At 35.8% G+C, this 24,015-nt stretch overlaps 1 protein-coding gene across 1 annotated transcript in view; it reads right to left on the reverse strand.

The window, feature by feature from the left end:
* LOC138691070 (inter-alpha-trypsin inhibitor heavy chain H3-like) overlaps positions 1–22,234 on the reverse strand; it is a 60,097-nt gene extending 37,863 nt beyond the window's left edge. The window contains exons 1-4 of the mRNA XM_069812757.1: positions 22,012–22,234; positions 14,410–14,576; positions 5,098–5,208; positions 4,761–5,011 (exon numbers count right to left, since the gene is read on the reverse strand). Of these exons, the coding sequence (XP_069668858.1) occupies positions 4,761–5,011; positions 5,098–5,208; positions 14,410–14,576; positions 22,012–22,080 (598 nt within the window). The 5' untranslated portion in view covers positions 22,081–22,234. The remainder of the gene's footprint in view (positions 1–4,760; positions 5,012–5,097; positions 5,209–14,409; positions 14,577–22,011) is intronic.
* Between the last annotated feature and the right edge of the window lie 1,781 nt (positions 22,235–24,015).

The raw sequence follows: 24,015 nt of genomic DNA on the forward strand, positions 1-24,015 counted from the left end.
CACCAACTGGAAGATCAAGCAAGGCCATACATTCAAAACCGTGACACCAGTTATACCTCAATATCATCAGCGGAGGAAAGAAACTGGCCAGCCTATCCCATTACCTCCTGGCTCAGTTGCCTCATGAATGATGTCTTTTTGGTGTCACTTATGAGATTCAAACCTGTCTTCGGACGATTGACCAACAACATCACCATCATTATCATTGCCACCATAATTATCACCATACCACCATTCCCAACTTTAATTATTTCCATGACTACCACCACCTCCACCACCACCACCACCACCACCACCATCACCATCATCATCATCATCACCATCACCACCACCACCACCACCACCGTCATCGTCATCGTCATCGTCATCGTCATCATTTTCATCTTCATCTTCAACTTCTTAAAACTACATAAATACACGTAACTTATATTTCATGCAGTAACTAATTATTGGTTTTACAGTTGTGTAAAATAATTTTGTGTGTGTATGTGTTTGTGTTTGTTTTCGTTTGTGTGTGTGTGTTTATGTATCATTAATCCTCTTATCTCTGATTCCAAACATTGATACATGTTCCAGAGATTACAAATTGTTACTTGTTCTATGGAAGATATTTAAACTAAATATAAGACACATTTGAGTTTTTGTTCTGGTCATATTGTCTTGTAGTTACCAAAGTGCTTACGCTTTGCACAGATGTTGCAGATAATAGTGAAAATAGTTAAAAATGGCTGTAAAATAAAAACCATCTCGAAGACTGTCTAATCATCTTCGTTGTCCACCACAAATTTCACTTTTGTCAGAATTTAAACATGTTTGAAGTGAAAAAAAATGTATAAGCTATCCCTTTACCATAGACTTCGTTTAAAATTACCTTCGAATTATTGATTAATTTGTAGCTATTCAATAAAATGAAGGAGATTTTAAAAATTAAGTACTAGGCCTATATAACAATAGCTACATTCATTTAAACTTAATACATTATGTGGGTTTTCTAGTTCTACTAATTTCAATTAAATTTAACTATTAGAGATTGTTTAAATTTGAAATACTTTGTAACGTATTAGGTAGAGTTTGTTCATACTAATACTTACAGAGAAATGTATCATGGAATTATGTACCATTATGTGGAAAATGTTTAGTCGAGAAATATATTTATTATTAGAAACCATTTGTAAAAAAAAATAACAAAATGGTGATCTGTATTTTAAATGAACTCCAATAGTTGTTCTTGAGGTTTCTTCTCACATAAGAAAGTTCTTCAAAAGCAGTGCGTTTACCGTATAGACCTACGTTCTCAGAAATATTTAGTACCTAATAATTAGCCTATTACTGTTAAACACAGAGTCCGCCAAAAAATGTATAGGCTACACTATTTAAGGAACGAAAATTATTTATTATGTGTTTGTTTTACATTAAAATACTGATCATACATGTAGTACTGTCTTCAGTTAAGCACAAGGTTACTTTAGATGTTCAAAATGTTCGCTGTTGGTGGCCAGACACATACCGCAATGACGTCGGTCAATGGTTCAATGGAGATCGCTGGGCATGCCGCTGTAATCTTCTGGCGAAGGTCCTCCAACGTGCGCGGCTTACGTCGATAGACTTGATCTTTCACAGTTTCCCACAAGTAAAAATCCATAGGGATTAGGTCTGGCGACCATGGGAGGAACTCAATTGGCCCTCTTCGTCCAATCCAACGTCCCTGCAGATTGTCATTCAGGAAAGCTCGTACGGCAAGATGGTAATGTGGTGGCGCCCTGTCCTGATGGTAGAAGACCTCATCATCAGCTCCATAAAGCGCCATGTACACCTGGTAAAAATGATGTGCATAACATTTCGAGGTACACTTCTCCATTGACAGTACCATCAAAGAAAAAGGGTCCTACTAAGCCACACCACACATGAACCCCTGGTAGATCGACCGCCTTATCCACATGAACGCAGTTATGCCGATTCACTGTTCTATTAAGTTTAAACTGGGCCTCATCAGACCACACTACCTTCGTCACAAATTGTTCGTCTTCAGTTACCATTCGCTGATACCATTCGCAAAATTGCATTCAACGATCAGGATCGTCATCATTAATCGCGTGCAGTAATCGTGGGATGTAAACTTTCCACTTAGCAGCTTTCAGAATTCGTCGTACACTTGTTCTGCTGATTCCCACTTCACGTGCACATTGCGTAGCAGACTTCTGTGGAGAAGTAACAAACCTTTCCAACACGAGAGCCGACGAAGCAGGACTTGTAGCTGTACGCAGTCTTCCCGATCTTCCTTTGTGAATATCACATCGTTCCATGCTCCTCAAACTTGTCAATAATGCGTTTAATTGTTAGGGCATAGGTGGGTTAGGGGTTCTGTTTCGTACTCCCGCCTCCACTGACGCTGCACTTCAACGGCATTATCAAACCTCATAAATCACTTCAGAATGCATTTTCGCTGTTCGAACGTCAAGCGTGTTCCAGCCATTTTGTTTGCTCACTATCGTGATGAAAGTACCGACATCTGTTGAGCGAAAGACCATACTACAACATACTCGTAATTCAAATCAATTGCCAATATCAATATCAAAGGCCTACATTTTCTTGGCGGACTCTGAATAACATGTTGAAGCCCCAGCCATAACTCATTTAACCGAGATTTTCTCACCAAGAGAATGTGGTTTGATCCTGGACATTGGAACTTGGAGTGAGTTTCTTTTAAGTGTGGTACGTACTTCGATTTTGTTTGCCACTTTCCTTCCTTTCCAGTTGCTAGGTTTATATCATAATCACGTAGTATATAATTATCAGGGAAAGGGTTTTGGAGTATTATAACGAATGGTGAAAGGCAGTATAGATATTCGTAGCTCAGTGACTGACAAGCGAGCTGCATGGACGAGTACAGCCCACTTCATACAAACTTACACGCAACTTGCTATAAGCGTATTTCAGAATAAACAAATGTTATAGTGTAATGACATATAGTGGTCTACATACATAATCTGCATTTCACTTTGAACTACATGTGTTTTTCTTGGCAACGCACAAGACACCAATAAACAACATTACAAATATACATAATTAAATATCAATCTCTGCGTCCTCACGTGGAAATATTGATGGCTGAGAGACAGTTGTCCTCTGTATGGATCTCGCCTCTGAATATGTAGAACCAAACGAAATGACATTTTCATTTAATGCTATGTTTTGTTGATGAAACAATTATTCTTGCTGTGCCTTGTTATAGTAAACTGTAAATATCATTTTCAAATTTTCAAAATACAACTTTGCTCTGTTGCAAGGAAGGAAATTTTTTAACATGGAAAAACTCCGCTCTACATCTGCAGAGACAATTAGAGATCGTCAATTAAATTCACATGTTGAATGACGTCATTGGGACACGTCCTTGTTAGTACATCTGAAATCCGACTAAGAATACTGTACCCATCATTTTTAATCAAAACTCTGTTCATTTTTTCACCAACACGTTTTCCTACTTCACCTTCTACTGCACTCAGTTTATTTACAATAGTCCTCATAATATTTATTTGCTCAACTAGTTCTACTCCTGACTTTCCTAACCGAATAATGGCATCCGGTAAATATAACAAATTTGACTTAATATCCATGACTTCTTTTTCGATTGTTCTATCACTTAGCAGTTCCTGGCGTATTTGAATCGCAGCGGCGTCATCGGGATCGAAAGACTGGATCACTTTCTTTACAGATTGGAGGTGATGTGCGTAATAATTGCAAGCTTCTAACCATGACCCCCATCTCTTAAGAACTGGACATGGGGGAAGCGACAATTTAGGGAATTGTTTCCTGAATTTTGATATTCGATCTGGAGCTTTTACAAATATAGGCTAGTTTTTCAATTTTGTATTGTTAGTTGGTTTCACTTTCGGCATTGTACCTCTACTTCACTACTCTGAGCTGCAAACCTGCATGCTGAAATTCTTATGCGACAACTGTCCCGTTCATCTGTTGTTGACGTACAAAGAGCTGCGAGTATGTCGTTGAGGGGAGGACTTGGTATAAAGAGTTGTAAACAAATGGCTGTGTAGATGCCAATACTAGCTTTTACTGCTCCAAATTCCGTTCCCTAATAATTATGTTAGTTTATGAGGTCGTCAAATTAAGAATTACCTATTTAAAAATATACTCCAAATATAAAATGTGCTGATTTAAGTTAAATAATTTATAACGTAAACAAATTTCAAAATATACTCAACACCAAACTAGAATCAAGTTGTAGGTCTACATGTAAGATTAAAGTGCATAGTGGCGTAAGTGCTGCAGAGTGTGTTTAGTTTCATTTTGCGTGCACTATCCACCCAGATCTGTGTGTGATCTATGACCCAGATATAGAAAGTACGGTACTGTGTTTTATAGTAGAGCCTACATAAGGCAACCTTTCAGTAATTGATGAAGTACCAATATTCATTTAATATAAATTTCCATTTTATAGAAACTTCAATAATAATATGTGATTAAAACGTATGTGTGATTTATATAATATCATTTAAATTTAATTACCGGTACTGTACGGGGAACTACTTTTATTGTAATTTATTATATTTCAGAAATCAAATACTTCATACATTAGACAATGCAAATATGAATGTATTAAATATTCTATTTGCATGCTGCAACTACATTTGTAGAAAAACATAAGCATATCAAATGTTAAATTTCTTCATTTCATAGCAATCCATGCACGTGTATGATAAATAAAGCTTTTGAATAAAATGTTCTGAAATTTCAGATCAGACCTTTTGTGGAGTAAGCTTCTAACAGATCACTCATCTTGACGGCTGGTACATCCAGAGTCATAATGCTTCCTAAATCCTCAATTTGCACTGCCACCCTGAGGTCTGGCACGATCTGGCCAGGATCCAAGTTGACAACATACTTGTACACGCCCAATTTTCTTACTAGTAGTTCCTCATATGTTAGGTTGAAGGTAACTCTCTTGTACGGCTCTATATGCACTGATACAGTGAACTGCCTAGAATCCCGCACACTGCAACATCATGGGACTTCTTCATTGAGACAATATAATTTACCACAAATGATACCACAAGTCTTGCAGGCGATGTTGCTACTCACCTGAGGACAGCGCGACCAGATGTCTTACCAAACTTTACAGCCTTTTTATACTTCATCTTGGCGAGTTCCTTTTCTTTCACATATGCGTTGAATAGTTGATTGTCAACCTCCCTGTAACAATATTGCTATTGATAATCCACGTTTAATCTTTCGTACACTACTTTTAACACTTCCAGGTTATAATGTCCATAACAAAATGTCCACAAGTACAAAAGGTCCACAAGAAAATGTCCATAAACTAAATAGTCCAACATTTAAAGTCCTACATACAATTTGTCCATGGAGTAAAAAAGCCCAACATCTATGTAGTCCACCATATTATAAAGCCCATCATACGAGAAGGTCTATCATACGAAATCAATTTCAGCTTTTGACAGTGCATGGAGCCATTTGAGGTTTTGTATTTCCTTTAGTATATTGCCTAACTGTCCCGCGCCGTGGCGTCGCGGTCTAAGGTATCCCGCCTAGGACTCGCGTTACGGAATGCGTGCTGGTTCGAGTCCTCATGGGGGAAGAAATTTTCTCATGAAATTTCGGCCAGTGTATGGGACCGTTACCAACCCAGCATCGTGATGCACTTGGGGAGCTACGATAGGTAGCGAAATCCGGTTGCGAATACCAGCTATAACGGCTGGGGGGATCATCGTGCTAACCACACGATACCTCCATTCTGGTTGGATGATCGTCCACCTCTGCTTCGGCATGTGGGCGTGAGGCCAGCAGCCGGCTGGTCGGTCTAGGCCCTTCACGGGCTGTAGCGCCACGGATTATTATTATTATATTGCCTAACTGCAAATAAGACTGAAAATACTTACCGCACTATATGTAATGAGATAAAAATTATTCAGCACATTTAAATCTCACTTGCAATCCTACCTATACAATGTCTGATTTTGAAATCGCCAATATGAATGCTTGTCGACTGGCATTCCATTAGGCAGTAGTGAGTGGGTGTCTTTTCCACTTCAGTCAAGCAATATGGAGAAATGTAGTCAACAGGGGTCTGAGGGCACAATATTTGGGTATTGAGAACCTTGAAGTAGGAAACCAAATACATTAAATTTTGGGATTGCCGTTTATTCCGCTAAATGACTTGCAATTTGTTTGGGATTTATTAAGTGAAAGATTTGTGGACAATATCTTGGACTTAGCATCTTACATTGAAATTACATATATTACTGGTCATCCGGCAAGAGTGCGAAGGCGAGCAGTTCCCCTATATTTTCTCCTGAGACATGGGAACGTCTATGAATAAGTAATTAATGGCGGACAGCACAGGAATAATGTGGTTGAAGGATTCCACTCTCAATTCCAACGACTTGTGGTGGCACATCACGTGAACATGTCGCAATTCATTAGCCATTTGTAACAACAGAATCGGAAGCAGAGCATTTAGCAATCCAGGTCCTTGGTGGGCATACAAATATTAAGCGCCCAGTAAATAAATGGTAGCTTATATCAGTAATCGAACGAGAATTTTCAACATTGTCGGTAATTACTAAGATTACAAAGATAGGAAAAAATTTTTTCGATATCTTAGAGCGATATCATACCATTTGAAATTATATAGCAACCCTTAAGATGAACAATAGATGTGTCTTTTGTATTACGTAACATAATTGAAATGACAATAAATTTTTCGGCACATTCCTTACAGTTTTCTTTGTCGGACATTTTGGCGAAATGGACGAATTTATTTGTGGACATTTTAAAACTTAGGACATTTTTAAGAAGAGGACTTGCTGTCAGTGGACCTTTTCAGGTAAGGACATTTTTATGGCATGGTCGAATTTTCTATATGGACATTTCTAAACGTTGGACATTTTCGTAGAGAGGACCTATTGCAAAGTGGACCACAACTCACTAACCCTTTTAACACTTGAATATAAATAATTGATTAAATGGCGATCTTACTCGTGTTAATTATGTAAGCATGTGTGGCTTACATAACAAAAGTTGACAACAAACACACCTTCAAAATATACAGAAAACCAATCACCACACACATACATAACACATCTAATCACCCCACACAACACAAACATGCTGCATTCAGGACAATGGTACACAGATTACTCAACATACCCATGAGCCAACAACATTACAATGAAGAAGTGAACACAATCAAATACATAGCACAAGAAAATGGTTACAACCCAAACATAATAGACAACATCATAAGGAAGACAAAACAAAAACTCAACAAACACAAAAACACAACACAAACACAAGAAATACATCACACTAACATACGAAAACAAAAACACACATAAGATCGCATCCTCATTCAGACAACAGAAATACAACATAGCATACAGAACAGAAAACAAACTACAAAGACATCTCAACACACAAATAAATACAACTACACAGGCGTATACAAACTCACATGCAATAGTTGCGACAGTTTCTACATTGGACAGACAGGCAGATCATTCCAAACTCGATACAAAGAACACATTAAAGCAATAACCAGAGGACACAATGCATCTACATATGCCGAACACATAACTAATGCTAACCACACATACAATAACATAAATACAGACATGGAAATCCTACACATACAACCCAAAAACCAAAAACTCAACACACTAGAACAATATGAAATATACAGACACACTAAAACACACCCTAATCAAATTCTCAACACACAGATCAATTTCAGAACACACACACTATTTGACAAAACTCTTCATCACACGAACGCACCCACACAACAGGCAGCGAAGTTGAGATAGCGCCGAGATCTAGTAGGCTCTGAGGATGGTGTCGAATAGCACCGAAACAACTGTAAGCCACACATGCTTACATAATTAACACGAGTAAGATCTCCATTTAATCAGTTATTAATATGGCTATGTTAGGCCTACTCTTCTGGAAACTTTGTTGTCGAAAGGCACGTAAATAGAAATAAAATTCAATTTTCGATGCTGATATCAAGATTGAAAGTTGCATAGGTACTCGATGTTTATTATTTTAACTTATTGATCGACATTTAGGCCTACTAGAAAGCATTCGTTATTGTTAAAATATTTAAAATAGTTTACAAAAGTTTGAAAAAATACACATTTCCAACTCCAATGGGGAAAGTGGCTTTCAACATGTCGTACGCCTTAGTTTAAAAAATTAACATAACCATAGGCGTTAATGGAAGGAAATTACCTCATTTTTCTGTAAAAGTATTGTCTAGTTGAAAACTTCTTATAAGAGAATTCTGTTTTGATAATACCCTGAATACAAAGTTATGGTACTTCATGCTTATATCACCTGAATCATGATGAAGAGTGCAACAAACTTATGGAATGAAATATAGAATATCCCATTAAAAAGAAAAGAAACATAACTTTGTGTTTACCTGTACTGCTATGAATTTATGTAACACTCTGTATAACTGCCAACTACTCTAAATGGTAGACTTTGGTCATCCCTATTATGTAAAAATAGATAATTATTTTTAGTTACACTAAAATACGCTAGTTATTGGGAGTGACCCTGAAGGCTCATTCACAATGAAAATTAAACGTAACGTAAGCGTTAACTTAAGAATATAAACGTTACGGTAAAATCAAGAAGTCATACCATCATTGACAATGGGAACATAAACATAACAGCAAACATACTTGGTAACCATGGAAACATAACAACGATGCCATTTCCTCATATCCTGGCGTATACTTCAGCGCTCCGCGATTGTGTTCTGTTTGAAAATCACGTAAGCATAAGCATGAAAGTTTGGAGTTTGCAAACTTCATGTTAACGTCTTACGGTAATGTTTATGTGAATGCTTATGTGAATCATTGTGAATGATCCCATTTGGTAGCCTGGGCGCAAACTTCTGTGCTTATTTTACGGTTATGTTTAATTTTCATTGTGAATGGGCCTTAAGGCTACCGGTATGGGACAAATGTAGTTAAGCAAAAATAGCATTAGAAACTTTCCACTCACGTGCCAGCAGTTACTGTCCTTCCGAGTGATTATGTCGCAGGGTCATTGAAGGGGGGAGGAATTATGTGACAGTTACTTAACGGGGCTCTTTTCTTTAAGTTATTTTAAACATTTGTGACATATTACGTAATACATGTCCAATGCCGAACAGCAAATATTTTCAGGAAAAAGCTAAGACACCCCAGCCACTAGCCTTTGCCAGCAAAAATGCAACATAACCAAACGAACGCACAGATACCATAAGCTAAGAAGTTGTTCGGTTTGCTTATGAGTACACAGCATCTGTTAACTAACTCAGAGTACAACCTATTTTCATGGAAAAAAAATGCCGACTCAATTTGTTTACAGTGTTCATATATATATATATATGTATATATATATATATGTATATACAAAATTAGGAGATAATTTTATTCTTTGTGGTAACATGGTTGTACATTCGCTTCTTCACATGACTTAGCTGTTGTGGGGTTCCCTTCATTGGCTTTGCTACTTTCTTTCGCAGCAAATTGAGGGTACTGGTACTCTGCGTCATATGAACGAATGTTCATACAAGTAGGCTACCAGTAATAGCATATTTTCCCTTCTTAAAAAAAAATTTTTTTTCTTAGACTTGTGATCTCTCCAAAGCGTTCGATTGCGTTGATCACAACTTAATTTTATCAAAATTAGAATTTTATGGTATTCGAGGGAATACACTAAATATTTTTAGAACCTATCTTCATGGCAGAATTAATCTCAATAGGTGAAAATTAGTCAAGTCTCTCCAGTATACATCATGGTGTTCCACAAGGCTCAATAATTGGTCCACTGCTATTCTTAATAGCAATAAATGACCTTCCTAAATCCATTAAAGCTATAACAATTATGTATGCTGATGACACTACATTCTTATGTTCTAGCTCTACTCTGAATTGCATGCCCTAACCAATGATATTCTATCACAGATGGCTTTATGGTTTGAATCTAATGGTTTTTTGCTTAATCAAGAAAAGACTATCAACATAACTTTTAGCCTAAATCATGCAATAAAAAATGACAACATACAAAACTATACCAAATTTCTAGGACTCTATATAGACTCCAGTTTAACATGGGAAAAACATATTGAATACATATGCACAAAATTATCAAGAGTTATTTATTTATTAAAGAAATTAGTGACTTGCGTTTCTCAAAATTATTTAAGATGTGCCTACTTTTCGTTCTTTCAGTCGGTAATTAGGTATGCCTTAATTTTCTGGGGAAATGGTAGCAAAATTGGGAGTGTCTTGATTTTGCAAAAGAAAGCCATTAGAATTCTGTGTCAAACTATCTTGAACATTGTCGACCTCTTTTCAAACAATCACAGATATTAACTGTCATAAATTTATATATAGACTATACACGACCTAGTCCTTTACACTCGACAAAATATAGACAATTACTCATTAGTAGCGAATGTACATGATCATGAAATTAGAAATAGTGAACAAATTAATATTCCATACTGTAGATTACATAAAACTATTACAAATTTTTCTGTCATGGAAATGAAATTATATAATAAGCTTCCCAGTCAATATTATAAGTTACCAACCAATAGTTTCAAAGTTAGATTTTATAATTGGCTTTTAATCAATCCTTTCTACTCTGTAGATGAGTTTCTTAACATGAATTCATACGAAATTGTTTTTTAATAAATAAAGTTATTTACATTTAGTTACAAATATTACATTAAGAGTGAAGTTTTTTTCATTAATTTTTATAGTTTCAAAATGTTTTGTGTTTTCATTCTAATTAAACGTTACTGTTTTCAATTATATGTGTATTTTCAAATGTATGTTTTTCCGCCCTTCTGTATTGTGACGAAGCTTATCACTGTATGTTTAATGGCTTAATAAACAGAATTGAATTAATTTGAATTGAATACTCTTGGTGGCTTAGCGAATGAATGAAGTATTTTGAACCTCAGTATAAATTACTAATATCTTTTAATATTCCTGTCACTTTTAAATACCTGTAATTATCTCTTCGTAATTAATAACAAAGTAATATTAGAAGCGATTACATTACCGTTTCACCAGCATGTGGTAAGTCATGGAAGTCTGTGCAACATTATTTACATACGGTACCCGCAAACTACATCAAAACAAGAACTCTTGGCGTATCTTCTTACTCTGTAGTAAAGACCACTTTGGATGTTGGCGACTTTATTAATTGTATTTTTTATTAATTGTGTTTATTATTAATTGTCATTATTGAATGAATTGTCGGACCATCGGATCTGTGCCCCCGTAAGATATGCGAACTGAACCCTAATTAATTCCTACTCAGCCTCGGTAATTCATTTCTCTCCCTGCATTCCTATCTCTCTCCCTTTCTCTCCCCCACTATTCACAATTTTGAGCCTTCTTGCGGGACAGTTTATTTGCACTTGCAGTCCAGTGTTGTCAACTCAACATGAATACTGTAGCACGGAGTGGCGAAAGAAATATTATTAAGCAAATACGTAATAGCATTTTGCGATGAAGAGAAACAAACAGGTCAGTATCTCTTTCCTATATAAGTAAGGTAACGAAAAGAGCAGCTGCGATCACTGGTGAGGCTTATTTGATTTCAATTGACTACGTATTGAAATTAGTTACTTAACCACGGACCGTGAGTTAATTAATACTAATACAACATATTATGTAATTTATATAGGCAGATCAGAGCGCCTAATAAAAAAAATCAGGAGAGAGGGAGTCTGTGCAGGAGATGAAAAGCTAAAATCACCAGGGAAGAACAGATCAAGGGAACCTTTAATTCTTGTAGATGATATGAACCGATGTATATTTTAAGAAGAAAGATACAAGAATTTTATACCGTGCAGAAAGAAATTCCAACATTGAAGATATTACTGAAGGTTGCGAGAGAAGCAATAATTTCCAAGGTTGGAGAGAAACGCTACGGAAAGTGATTCGAGACATGGGATTTAGGTTTAAAAATTGTAGAAATACAAGATGTATTTTGATTGAAAGAAATGATATTGTGGCATGGAGGACCAGTTATTTATGACACCGTTTGACGGAAGTTTGGCAACATCCCTATTCGGCAAGGTTCGTGGCCTGCTGTTTGACGTGGTGGGAGGAAAGCGGATGGAATGGAGTGAGTACAGGCGTTAACTTTTTCAAGAACGACGACAGCGCTGAAGGGGCACAGATCCGATGGTCCGACAATAGTTACTTACCACTGCCACCGGGTATATACTCATTTGCAGTGTGAATAAATGCATACATACACTTTATGGGTTTCAACATCCGTGATCTTAAGAAGTTTCAGACATTCCTGAATTTCCACCCACCCATTATCTCCTGGCGTAGTTGCCTCATAAGTGGTGCTTTTTGATGTCACTTGTGAGGTTCAGACCTGTCTTCGGACAGTTGACTAAACAACAACAACAATCTCGGGAAACGAGGATTAGTGGGTCGTTTCAATAAGTACTGGTAATTATATTGCAGGCATTTATACGTTGGAAGTAGCTTTCCCACGAAGTTTTGAAAAGGCCAAGGCCTTTGTATTTCTTGTCGCAATATAGCATACTATCTGGCGTATCTATTGGCAACTGCAGAATCTCTTTTCTTGCACTTTTAATAATTTTGTCAGCATCAACCGTCAGATAAAAATTTCTGAGGGATTTTCTATAAATCGCATGGCGGAAAGAGATATATTAAACTTAGTCAGATGGACGCATTTAGGACCCTGAACTTCTGACCTTTCTTGCGGAGTAGTGAAGAAGTTAGGAGTTGTATTTTTGTACAGGTCTGTCATCACAGTGCTCTCGTCAAAAAGTATTGCTTCGCTGGAGGTTGGAGTTGCTCACAATCCACTATGATGTCAATTTTATAGTCTTAATGAACAGTGGCTTATACTTAGTCTAATATTTACACTGGACTATTTAAACTTGGTTTAAATATTTTTGTAATCTTCTAAGAGCAGATGATAACAGAATCCCTCTACAGAATCTGAAGTATCAACCAGAAGAAAAAGAAGACTAGGAAGACCATTAAAATGTCCGACGATTATGCCTACATGGACCGTCTGGTCTAGAATCATGAAGGATTGTTACTGATGGTGATGATGATGATGATGATTTGATTTTTAGTAGGTTATTTTACGACGCTATATCAACATCTTAGGTTATTTAGTGTCTGAATGAGATGAAGGTGATAATGCTGGTGAAATGAGTCTGGAGTCCAGCACCAATAGTTACCCAGCATTTGCTCATATTGAGTTGAGGGAAAACCCCGGAAAAACCTCAACCAGGTAACTTGCCCCGACCGGGATTCGAACCCTGGCCACCTGGTTTTGCGGCCAGACACGCTAACCGTTACTCCACAGGTGTGGACATGATGATGACGATTATTATTATTATTATTGTTATTATTATTATTATCATCACAGACATACTGTTCATTCCAGTCCCGCGCCGTGGCGTCGTGGTCTAAGGCATCCTGCCTAGGACTCGCGTTACGGAATGCGCGCTGGTTCGAGTCCTCATGGGGGAAGAAATTTTCTCATGAGATTTCGGCCAGTGTATGGGACCGGTGCACACCCAGCATCGTGATGCACTTGGGGAGCTACAATAGGTAGCGAAAATCCTGTTCAGCAAACCAGCTATAACGGCTGGGGGGATCATCGTGCTAACCACACGATACCTCCATTCTGGTTGGATGATCGTCCACCTCTGCTTCGGCATGTGAACGTGAGGCCAGCAGCCGGCTGGTCGGACTTGGCCCTTCAGGGCTGTAGCGCCATGGATTTACTTTACTTTTTACTGTTCATTCCATATCATACCACTTTGTTTTATTAGTGTACAAAAAGGTGGAAAGGAACTATCCACCCTACCCCATTATCTCCTGGCCTAGTTGCCTCATAAGTGGTGCCCTCTCGCTGTCACTTATAAGGTTCAGACTTGTCTTCCGACAGTTGACTAAACAACAACAACAGTGTACAAAAATAAATAAAAATGTTATAGTCTATTTTGACTAAATCGCTATTTTGTGTTCTTTTTTTAATAAAGATTCCTTAGTATTTATAGTAAAAATGATTATGTTTACATTGTTTAGAGTTGATTTGACTCGTAGGTAATTGAATGTGAACAAAATTCATCCAGCAGTTTTGCATAAATCTCTGTACACAACAAACAATAAGAAAAAAAAACAATTTTTCCCATAAGAGATAGGCCTACTGAAAATATAGTATTTGATGAAAATATCGAAATTGTTTTTAACTACGTATGACAATAGTTTTCCTTTACACTTTATGTAATGATTGATAAATTAGAAAATTGTTTGCTGTAAACTCATGCAAATAACAAGTATTGAAGTTATTTTAACTCACATGAGGAACCCGGAAATGAAGGCCGTTTCTGGGAGCACCATTCTGAAATTCACTTCCGTAGGTACACTGGCAGTGTTCACAAGCAAGCTACTGACCACAGTGTGTGCATACCGGTACTGAATGTGGGATAAGACATGGAGACTGAAAATCTCGGGTTGTGAAACGTCCTGAAAATAAAACACACGAGACAAAATAACAGTAACATTATACATGTTGAATCTTTCGTACACTACTTTTAACACTTGAATATAAATAATTGATTAAATGGCGATCTTACTCGTGTTAATTATGTAGGCATGTGTGGCTTACAGCTGTTTCGGTGCTACTCGACACCATCCTCAGAGCCTACTCTTGAGTAACATTATACTCTTGGTTAGGTACAAATAACTGTATTGCTAGCTTTCTGTTTGTCACGTGACCCATCTATATAATTTGAACTGGTAATCGAAATTACGGGAAAACGGCTGAACGGATTTTAATAAATGACCCCTCATTTTGAAGCTTGGAACTCAAAGTTTTTCAGAAAAATAGTAGTTTTCAGTGAAATGTCAATTTTTCAACATAATTTTCCTACTTTCCAAAATCCATCTGTCGTCAGTTTTGAGAACTAGCTAATTGCATTTCAGAATAAAAAAAACACACACTACAGTAAACAATATTATACGAAGGCCATGATCTGCAAGAATGCTGACATATTTAGAGCTCAAATTAAATTGGTTATTAAAAACTTAACTTACTAAAAATAATTTACAGGTTCGATTCTGTGGTGTGTAATTTTCTGGGTACAGCTGTGTATTGGATATTAAAAACTACAAAACTTGAGGTGGTTTGGTGACATTATTACCATTAGAAATGAAATATTATTGTAGTTAATGCCATGATGTGATTATTTTTCATTAATTGTACGTATTAATGCTATATTGATGATATGAAAGTGAAACTTTGGGGTTATATAAGTAGATGTAGAGAATATATGAAATTAGATCTTCATTTCTATAATTTACTGAGTGGTGGCTATGTAGTGTAAAACTACAATATTTTTATAAAAAAATGAAATATTTTTATAGTTATTAAACAAGTGGGGTTGGGTCTTTTTCATATATTTAATGGCGGTGTGGTGTAGATATTTATATGCGTCATTCTCTTCAGTAGTGGCTCGAGAGAGCGCAAAAATTACAATTCCTAAGCAAAAACTAAAAGGTATTAGGTACTTACTGATAAAATAAGAGACCTAGAAAATTTTGTAGTCTCCCGATCATTTCAGCAAGATCTCTTAGCAAGATGAAATGATTTTACCCTCTACATTTCAAGCTCTCCATGCAGCTGGTATACCAAGATGCTATGTCTATTGTTCAAAAGCATAACAAACCTGACTTTTTTTAACTTTCACCTACAATCCACAATGACCTGAAACAGCTATTGCTTTACTCCCACATGAAAAACCCACTGATCGTTCTGACATTGTTTTTTGCGTTTTCGTGTTGAAACTCAAAACCTGAAGGTGGATATGTTCAAGAAAAATGTATTTGGCATAAAAAAGACATTCAGAGGGAGTATGTTTCATTATTATGGAAGCAAATAAGTTTAAAAATGTCTGGTATTCTTTATTTAAAATAAATCTGAAAAAATTTTATTTGAACGTGTAATTTACTTAGTTTGCAGCATTTGCTGCACAAGCCACTAGTATTACTATATTGGCCAGTCATCAGGCTCATATCATATATATTTTCATGTAGGTAATGCGCATTTCTGAGCTGCGTTTGTGGATCAAGCGCTAGTCTACTCTAAGTTCGTTCTCCGGCCTGGTCACCATGGATTTTGTGGTGGACGAAGCAGGTGTTGCAGAGCGTTTTTCTTGGAGTACACCCGTTTTCCTTTACCATTCCACCAATACTTTCTACCGTCTCCTAATTTTATCCGTCATCTCACTCTTTTTATCCTATCACTGCAAACGCAACTTTCTCCAATCTTTCCTATTTTCTGCCTTCCTCTTTGTCTCCTCACATGGTCCATATATCCATCGCCTGATGTAGTTAACAATAGGCTGAAATGAAAGGACTTTGGCTCTGTGCCCTGGGAATTATCAGGTACTTGTCTGAGGATGGGACCTGGCTCTGTCAGAGCTGATGCAAGATGGCCAACGTGTCAGCATCGGATTCACGAATGTCACTCGGCCACCCGTCTGACTTGGACAATTATCGCATATACAGAATGTCATTCCCACACCTGTGGAGTAACGGTTAGCGCGTCTGGCCGCGAAACCAGGTGGCCCGGGTTCGATTCCCGGTCGGGGCAAGTTACCTGGTTGAGGTTTTTTCCGGGGTTTTCCCTCGACCCAATATGAGCAAATGCTGGGTAACTTTCGGTGCTGGACCCCGGACTCATTTCACCGGCATTATCACCTTCATCTCATTCAGACGCTAAGTAACCTAAGATGTTGATAAAGCGTCGTAAAATAACCTACTAAAAAAAAAAGAATGTCATTACTTTCTTGGAGTTATTCTTTGAGACATTTCAAACAAAAAGATTTAATTCAGTTTTTCTCGTTTTCACTTTCTTTTGAGATAGAAATTGTTTTGTACAAAACATTTCATAGCGTGTTTTGGGAAAGCCATTGATTGAATTGCTCAGTCAATTTCAGAGACCTGTGTGTTATAATAACGAATGATTGAAAAGAAAATAATTTTGTCCTTTAAGTTAAATGTGCAGAAATTTGATCCGGACAAATGTAACATTTTAAAATTCCTTTTTAAAACGAAAAGTTGCATACAAGAAACTAAAATGTTAAATAAAGTACGCAAGTGGATATAAAATATAATGACACAGATGTTTGGCAATCACATGGTTGAGTATATTTTAGTGTCGTTCTTACAATATTTTCAACTAATGATTATAGTAAGAAATGTTAGTTTGTATTATGAAGTCAGGGGGGAGTGACACAGTCCAGATTGTCCCCTTGTGTGTGTTGTAGAGTAGCAACTAGCGGTGGAGAAAACATTTATCTTCTGCTCTCAGTAGCGTTTTAATGTGTCAGTTGATATAAACAGCAATAAAATGAAATACAAACGCTTAGTGGGCTATAGACGTTCGAAATATAGATTATCAGTAAACATTTTCAATAATATAATTTTTCACTATGTTGAAAGTCAATAAGATGGATAGTAGCATTTCCCCTTCACTGATGGTTGAGAGTGTGAGTAGAGGGGAAAGGCCTATCAACCAAACTGAAATGGGGTATAGCCCTCTTAGTGCAGTCCCACCGTATTATGACATAATTTCCTATTAACCGAATGTTCGCGGCAGATACCGATGAGTCTCGAACTTTCTGGATTGAAAATAAGCGATTATAAAAGCAGCGCGTCTGTGGGCGGCTTCTTAGTTGTTCCATTGCGACTGTGTTGTGTTTGTCACTAGATCTTTGCCTTAGAAATGTTTTATTGCAATGCTTTCGTTTTGATTATATTTTAATTCAAATTTTAAATTTGAAATTTAAAATAAAAATGCAAAAAAAAAAAAAAAAAATCTTGTCTTGTTCATTTGACGCCCCCCCCCCCCCGGACAACGTCCCACAGTTTGAGAACTGTAGGCCTATAGTTTCATAGTAATCATAAGTTCCATGAGTTATTTAGTGAAATTGTATAAACATAATAATATGCATGCATGTATGCATACATACATACATACATACATACATACATACATACATACATACATACATACATACATACATACATACATACATACATACATACATACGTTGAAAGGCGTTTTCAATTTGAGATACATTTCAACAGGAAAATAAATATATTTCTTTATAGGAGAAACTTTTAAAACAAATCTAAAGTTTATTTGCTTACAGGAAATCTGGAAGAAATTTATTGGGGACTATTTTGAGTTTATTTTATTTTATTTTTTTACTATTGACTTCAAATAGATTACCTTTCCTATGAAGTTTTCTTTTTAATTTTGCCTGCATTTATTTTAGATTAATTCTTAAATGTTGAGTACAACATTTATTTAGTTGAAGAAAAATCTTACACGGACAGGCAGTCAGGTGATCAAACCAACAGTGCGTCAAAATCGGTCTTCCTTAACATTGAGGATGACGTGTATTTGTTCTCAGTAATGCTGAAAAATACATTCCAATGTGTCATAACGCGATCCGCGACCGTTCGGCGGAACATATTATCATTTACAGAACAGGAGTGGTAAACCTCAGGCCACTGTTACCAGGTTTTTTCAGACGAAAACCCCACAACCAGTAAAAAAGTCCCTACGTTGGCCCAAATCGAAGCCCAACGGTCGAATTTAGAGAGATACAAGATGGTGATGAATTAAAAAAATAACTTACGCATTTTTTGTGTTGCGCATGTCTAGCTTCATACGCACAACTGATGAAAAGGTATCGGTCAACAATAATAATTTATTAGTTCATTGTTCACTTTATTTATTGATTTAATCCAGTTCCAAAGAAACTTAGAGTGCGGCAGAGAAAGATGAATTTTGGCAATTTTCGCTATATTTTGAAACACGAATTGAGACAAAATTTTGGCATTCCTCAATTTGTCTCCAAAATTCCAGAATTGGCAACTTATGGCGATTTTTTCTGTGACGGACAATTTGGGCGAAAGAGTAAATAAGACTGTTCAAAGATCAAGCATTTTACCTGAGTCCCTAATTAACAAATTTAAATCAAAAATGAATTCTGAAATTGTACAAAATGTCTTTAGTCTGTAACTGACTCTGTGAATATGGAAGCAGAGATGCTTTTATGTAATTGTTTATGTGTGTTGTGATGAATGAGAGACATAGAGAGATTCCTAAAAGGCTGATGAATCCACGAATATTGATTTCATCACTCTTGAGCATAAAAGTGAAGTCGACTGCATTCACAGAACAATAGAACATTAAGTATATTTCGGTTCAGAAAACTTGGAGTTTCTCCGTATAATATAGGCTCCTTGCTCCATTTTAAGACTAAGTAGTTGTCTGTGAGTAATAAGGAGAGAGAAAAAAGACACACGCGCACACACACACATTGAAAATCGCTACATTTTTCAATTATCTTTAAAAAAAATTCTACATAGGCTACCTTTTCGTATGAGAAAACCCTACGTCGAGGGATAAATTCCCTCACATGACAACACTGATTGAATATAAAGCGCGAAGACGTAAACGACAATGGGAAATGGCAGCCAACAAGGAAGAAAATTAAAAAAGAAAACATAAATCTCATTGATCGTTTCAAACTATCTGAATCATTCAACTCTTTGAATTAAAATTACATAATGTTGACCAACCATAGATTAAGCACATACTAGAGTTTTCAGTGTTAAATCACTTTTATGTGGTTTTAATAAAAATTAAGAAACACATTTTATATCTGAAAAATAAAAATATTTTGAAAAATATTAAAAAATGAAAAAAATTGGAAAGATCTGAAAATCCCTACATTTTGTGTCATTCTGTCAAAAAATCCCTCAATCCCGAGAGATAAATCCCTCAACCTGGCAACACTGCCTAAGGCTGCTGTGCAAGCTTTTGGTTCTCTCCTCGCAAAAAAAAAAAAAAAAAAAAAAAAAAAAAAAAAAAAAAAAAAAATTTCTTTTGTATTTTTTGTATTTTTTCAACAGTTCCTTATATATTTTATAGATTACATTATTGTTGTTTTATATGTTGCATAACCTACCATAACAATTAGAACACGACTGATATTTTCTTATAAGCACTATGTCATTGTTTTGAAATACACCGTTTGAAAATTATACTGTTTTAATTAGCAGATATGTGTTCTGTTTATTGTCTACCAGATGGAGCCGATCGCTTGCTTGTATTGCTGATTAAGTGATGCTATATTGGCGTAATCTTTCTAGAATGTACTGTACTCATTCGTTGTAGTACTTAAAATATAGTTAAAGCGTAATTTTTAACATTCTTATAAAGAAAGTTTGAAATTTCGTATCATATATTATATTGTTTAACTTAAGTCGGTGAGTGACCATATAGTTTCTTCCGTATTTAGGCCACCTATGTCATTGTAGGAAACAGACGTGAAAAATATTTAAAGTAGGGTTTCAGGACTATACATTTCGTGAGAAATATGTTTTTAAATCGTGTTTTGATTATGTACATTCTCCATACTCTCCATGGACATTTTGAATTACAAAATACAATAAAGTAAATATATATATATATATATATATATATATATATAATTTGAACCGGTAATGGAAATTACGAGAAGACGGCTGAACGGATTTTAATGAATGACCCCTCATTTTGAAGCCTGCAATCCAAAGATTTTCAGAAAAATAGTAGTTTTCAGTGAAATGTCAATTTTCCTACATAATTTTCCTATTTTCCAAAATCCATCTGTCGTCAGTTTTGAGAACTAATGGCTTTTTCAGAATAAAACAAAACACACACACTACAATAAGCAATATTACACGAAGGCCAAGACATGCAGGATTTCTGACATATTTAGAGCAAATCAGAGCAGATTCTGTGACATCATAATGACAACAATATGTCGATCTTCATTTGTGTGGTTTTTATAACGTCTCTATAATTGGTTATTAAAAACATTCAAGACTTATAATTTACAGATCTGATTCTGTGGTGTGTAACTTTCTGAGTACAGCTGTGTACTGGATATTAAAAACTACGAAACTTGAGGTAGTTTGATGACATTATCACCATTAAAAATGAAATATTATTATAGTTAATGCCATGATACGAGTATTTGTCACTAATATGCATATTAATGATGTAACCTATTGATGATATGAAACTCAAATCTGTTGGGTTATGTAAATAGACGTAGAGAATATCTTACATTAGATCTTCATTTCTATAGTTTACTGAGTGACGACTGTATAATATATACAGTATATGTTACTGAAAACTACAAAACTTACGTTATTAAAAATGAAATATTTTTATAGTTATCAATCAAGTGGTGTGGGTCTTTTTCATATATTTAATGGCGGTTGGTGTGAATATTTATATGCGTAATTATGTCCAGTATTGTTTGGAGGGAGCGCAAAAATTACAGTTCCTAAGAAAAGACCAAAAGGTATTACTTACTGATAAAATAAGAGGTCTACAATATTTTGTAGTCTCCCGATCATTTCAGCTAGATAAAATTATTCTACCCTCTACATTTCAAGCTAGTTCACGAAACATGCAGCAGCTATATTAAGATGCTATGTCTATTGTTCGAAAGCATGGCAAACCTGACATTTTCTTAACTTTCACCTGCAATCCACAATGACCTGAAATAGCTACTACTGCTCTACTCCCACATGAAAAATCCACTAATCGTACTAACATTGTTACTTCCGTTTTGGCTTTTAAACTCAAAAACTGAAGATGGATAGATTCAAGAAAAGGTATTTGGCATAAAAAAACATTCAGAGAGAGTATGTTTTATTATTAAGGATGAAAATAACTTTTAAAATGACTGGTAGGCCTATTCTTCATTGAAAATAAATCTGAAAAAATTTTATTTGTATTTCTAATGAACTTAGTTTGCAGCATTTGCTGTACAAGCCACTAGTATTAAAGTATTTCTTACAATTATTATAAAAGTTGTTAAGGTACCTCTTTTGGAAAAATCCTCTTCTGTAGAGAATTTTCGAACAACGTTAGAATTAACAGCACCAACTTCATCACCGTGAAGGAGACGAAATGGTCTCGAATACTAGATTTCTTGTACACTCAGACACATTTGAAACTGCAGCCTTAACCATTCACAACGACAGTTGTGTCGTCTGGGACGTGGTTTATACTAGGCCACGCGCTTCTCCCTGCCAGCCGAATGTTGGGGATCGATACGCGTCCAGGCAAACTTATAAATTAGGTCAGGGTTTTCCTTTTCGGATTCTGGAAACCCGTACATTTCAGGAAAAACATCACGATCACGAGTATAACTTAAAATTACTTTGTCTGAATTACATAAGGAAATAAGATAAACTGAATTCATTTGAACAATTTTTTTATTTTAGCTTATAGAAATTAATGCTGTGGTAGGTCTTATTATAATTGTGTGATGTAATCAAAATGGTTTTTAGGTATCCCTAAAATATGTCGACAGTATCTTGCAGCTTTGTTAAATTTATCTTCTATGTCCATCAGTCCGTCCGTACAGCCGATATCATCGCGAAACTTTTACTTGACAGAATCTGATTAAACATAATAATTAGCTTTTAATGCTGGCTGTGGAGAACGTAACAGTAACTTTGATGTTCCTAGAAGATTACGGCTATGAGTTCGAATCTCGCCTTCTTCATGGAAGTACAGTATAGGCTTATCCTCTGTCTAGTGATGTTTTGTGTTGTGTTAAATGAAGATTGGTGACGTGCCTTCTTCATGTCATCGAAGTCCTGCCACGTTTGTCTAGCGTGTATAGTTAAACTCGCTTTTTAAAAATCGTAGGATAAATTTAGATAAAAAATACAACTACCGTCTTAAAGTCTCTTTACAGAGTCTGTAACTTAAAAATAGGCTTTAACAATTAGAGTATACTGTAATCCTATCTGAATAGTCCCTATAGAATAAAAGGGACATTGTACAAAGAATTTCGTTGGCAATTACCATCTTATCGTCTTTGAATAGCTGCTATAGTTAAATTGTGATATTAAATGGATTACAAATGAAGGATACATGGAAAGAACAATCAAAGTCCAAAAATTCAAAGAATGATATTTTGGTGGCATATTGTAAAACAGGTCCTGGCTACCATTACACATTCTACCACCAGTAGCGGACGGTGGGTTTGAAAGTTGAGGAGGCCAAGACGTGACTGATGAGAATATAAAAATATAAGGCCTGTGACGTGCCTCATTACCAAACGCAGAATTTATAGGTTTTAAGAAACCTAAAATTTGGTTTTCCAATTTATGTTTTAGAAATTTATATGATTTTACGAAAAAAAAAAACATAAAAATAAACAACATACTGTTAATATATTACAACGGCTTGGTGAAGATTGCCTCTCTTGAGGACACTTTAAGTCCTAACCTACTAATTAGGTCATTTTAGGTCATATTGAATTTAAGAATGTTACGCTTTGCTACATAAAACGAATAAGAAAAGCAATATTTTGAGAGTAACGAGATAGCAACAAAATTGATTTGAACCTAAGAATCCGGGGCTTGCTCATTACTATTATACAGGGTGATTCAAAAGTCGCGCGACATAGGACATCTCCGTTATTAGTGTAAGTACAAAAAATAGTTTCAAATAAATGTTTTAGATATTGATACGTGTAGTTCATGTGCGAAATTTAAAGAAAATCGTAAAAGCCATTTTTGAGAAAATTGCAACAAACATGTTCGCGTTTCAAGTAAAGTACCAGTTTGGTTAGGGAAAACGCATCCAAAACTTAGGTGCCACATCTCTGGAAGGTACGAAACTGAATAAGAAATATGGTTTGAGTCGCGCACCGTAATTAATAAATTGTGCTTTTTGTGTTCACAGTTGAGTAAGTTGAGAGTCACAATGACAAACTGAAACATTTTTTAACTCTTGAACTTTCACGACCTGTGTAATTGTTCCACATGCACACTAATCGAGTAAGTGTTAAAATTGGTGGCCATTTTGTTG

The sequence above is a fragment of the Periplaneta americana genome, chromosome 16 (assembly GCF_040183065.1).
Source record: "Periplaneta americana isolate PAMFEO1 chromosome 16, P.americana_PAMFEO1_priV1, whole genome shotgun sequence".
Classification (NCBI taxonomy): domain Eukaryota; kingdom Metazoa; phylum Arthropoda; class Insecta; order Blattodea; family Blattidae; genus Periplaneta; species Periplaneta americana.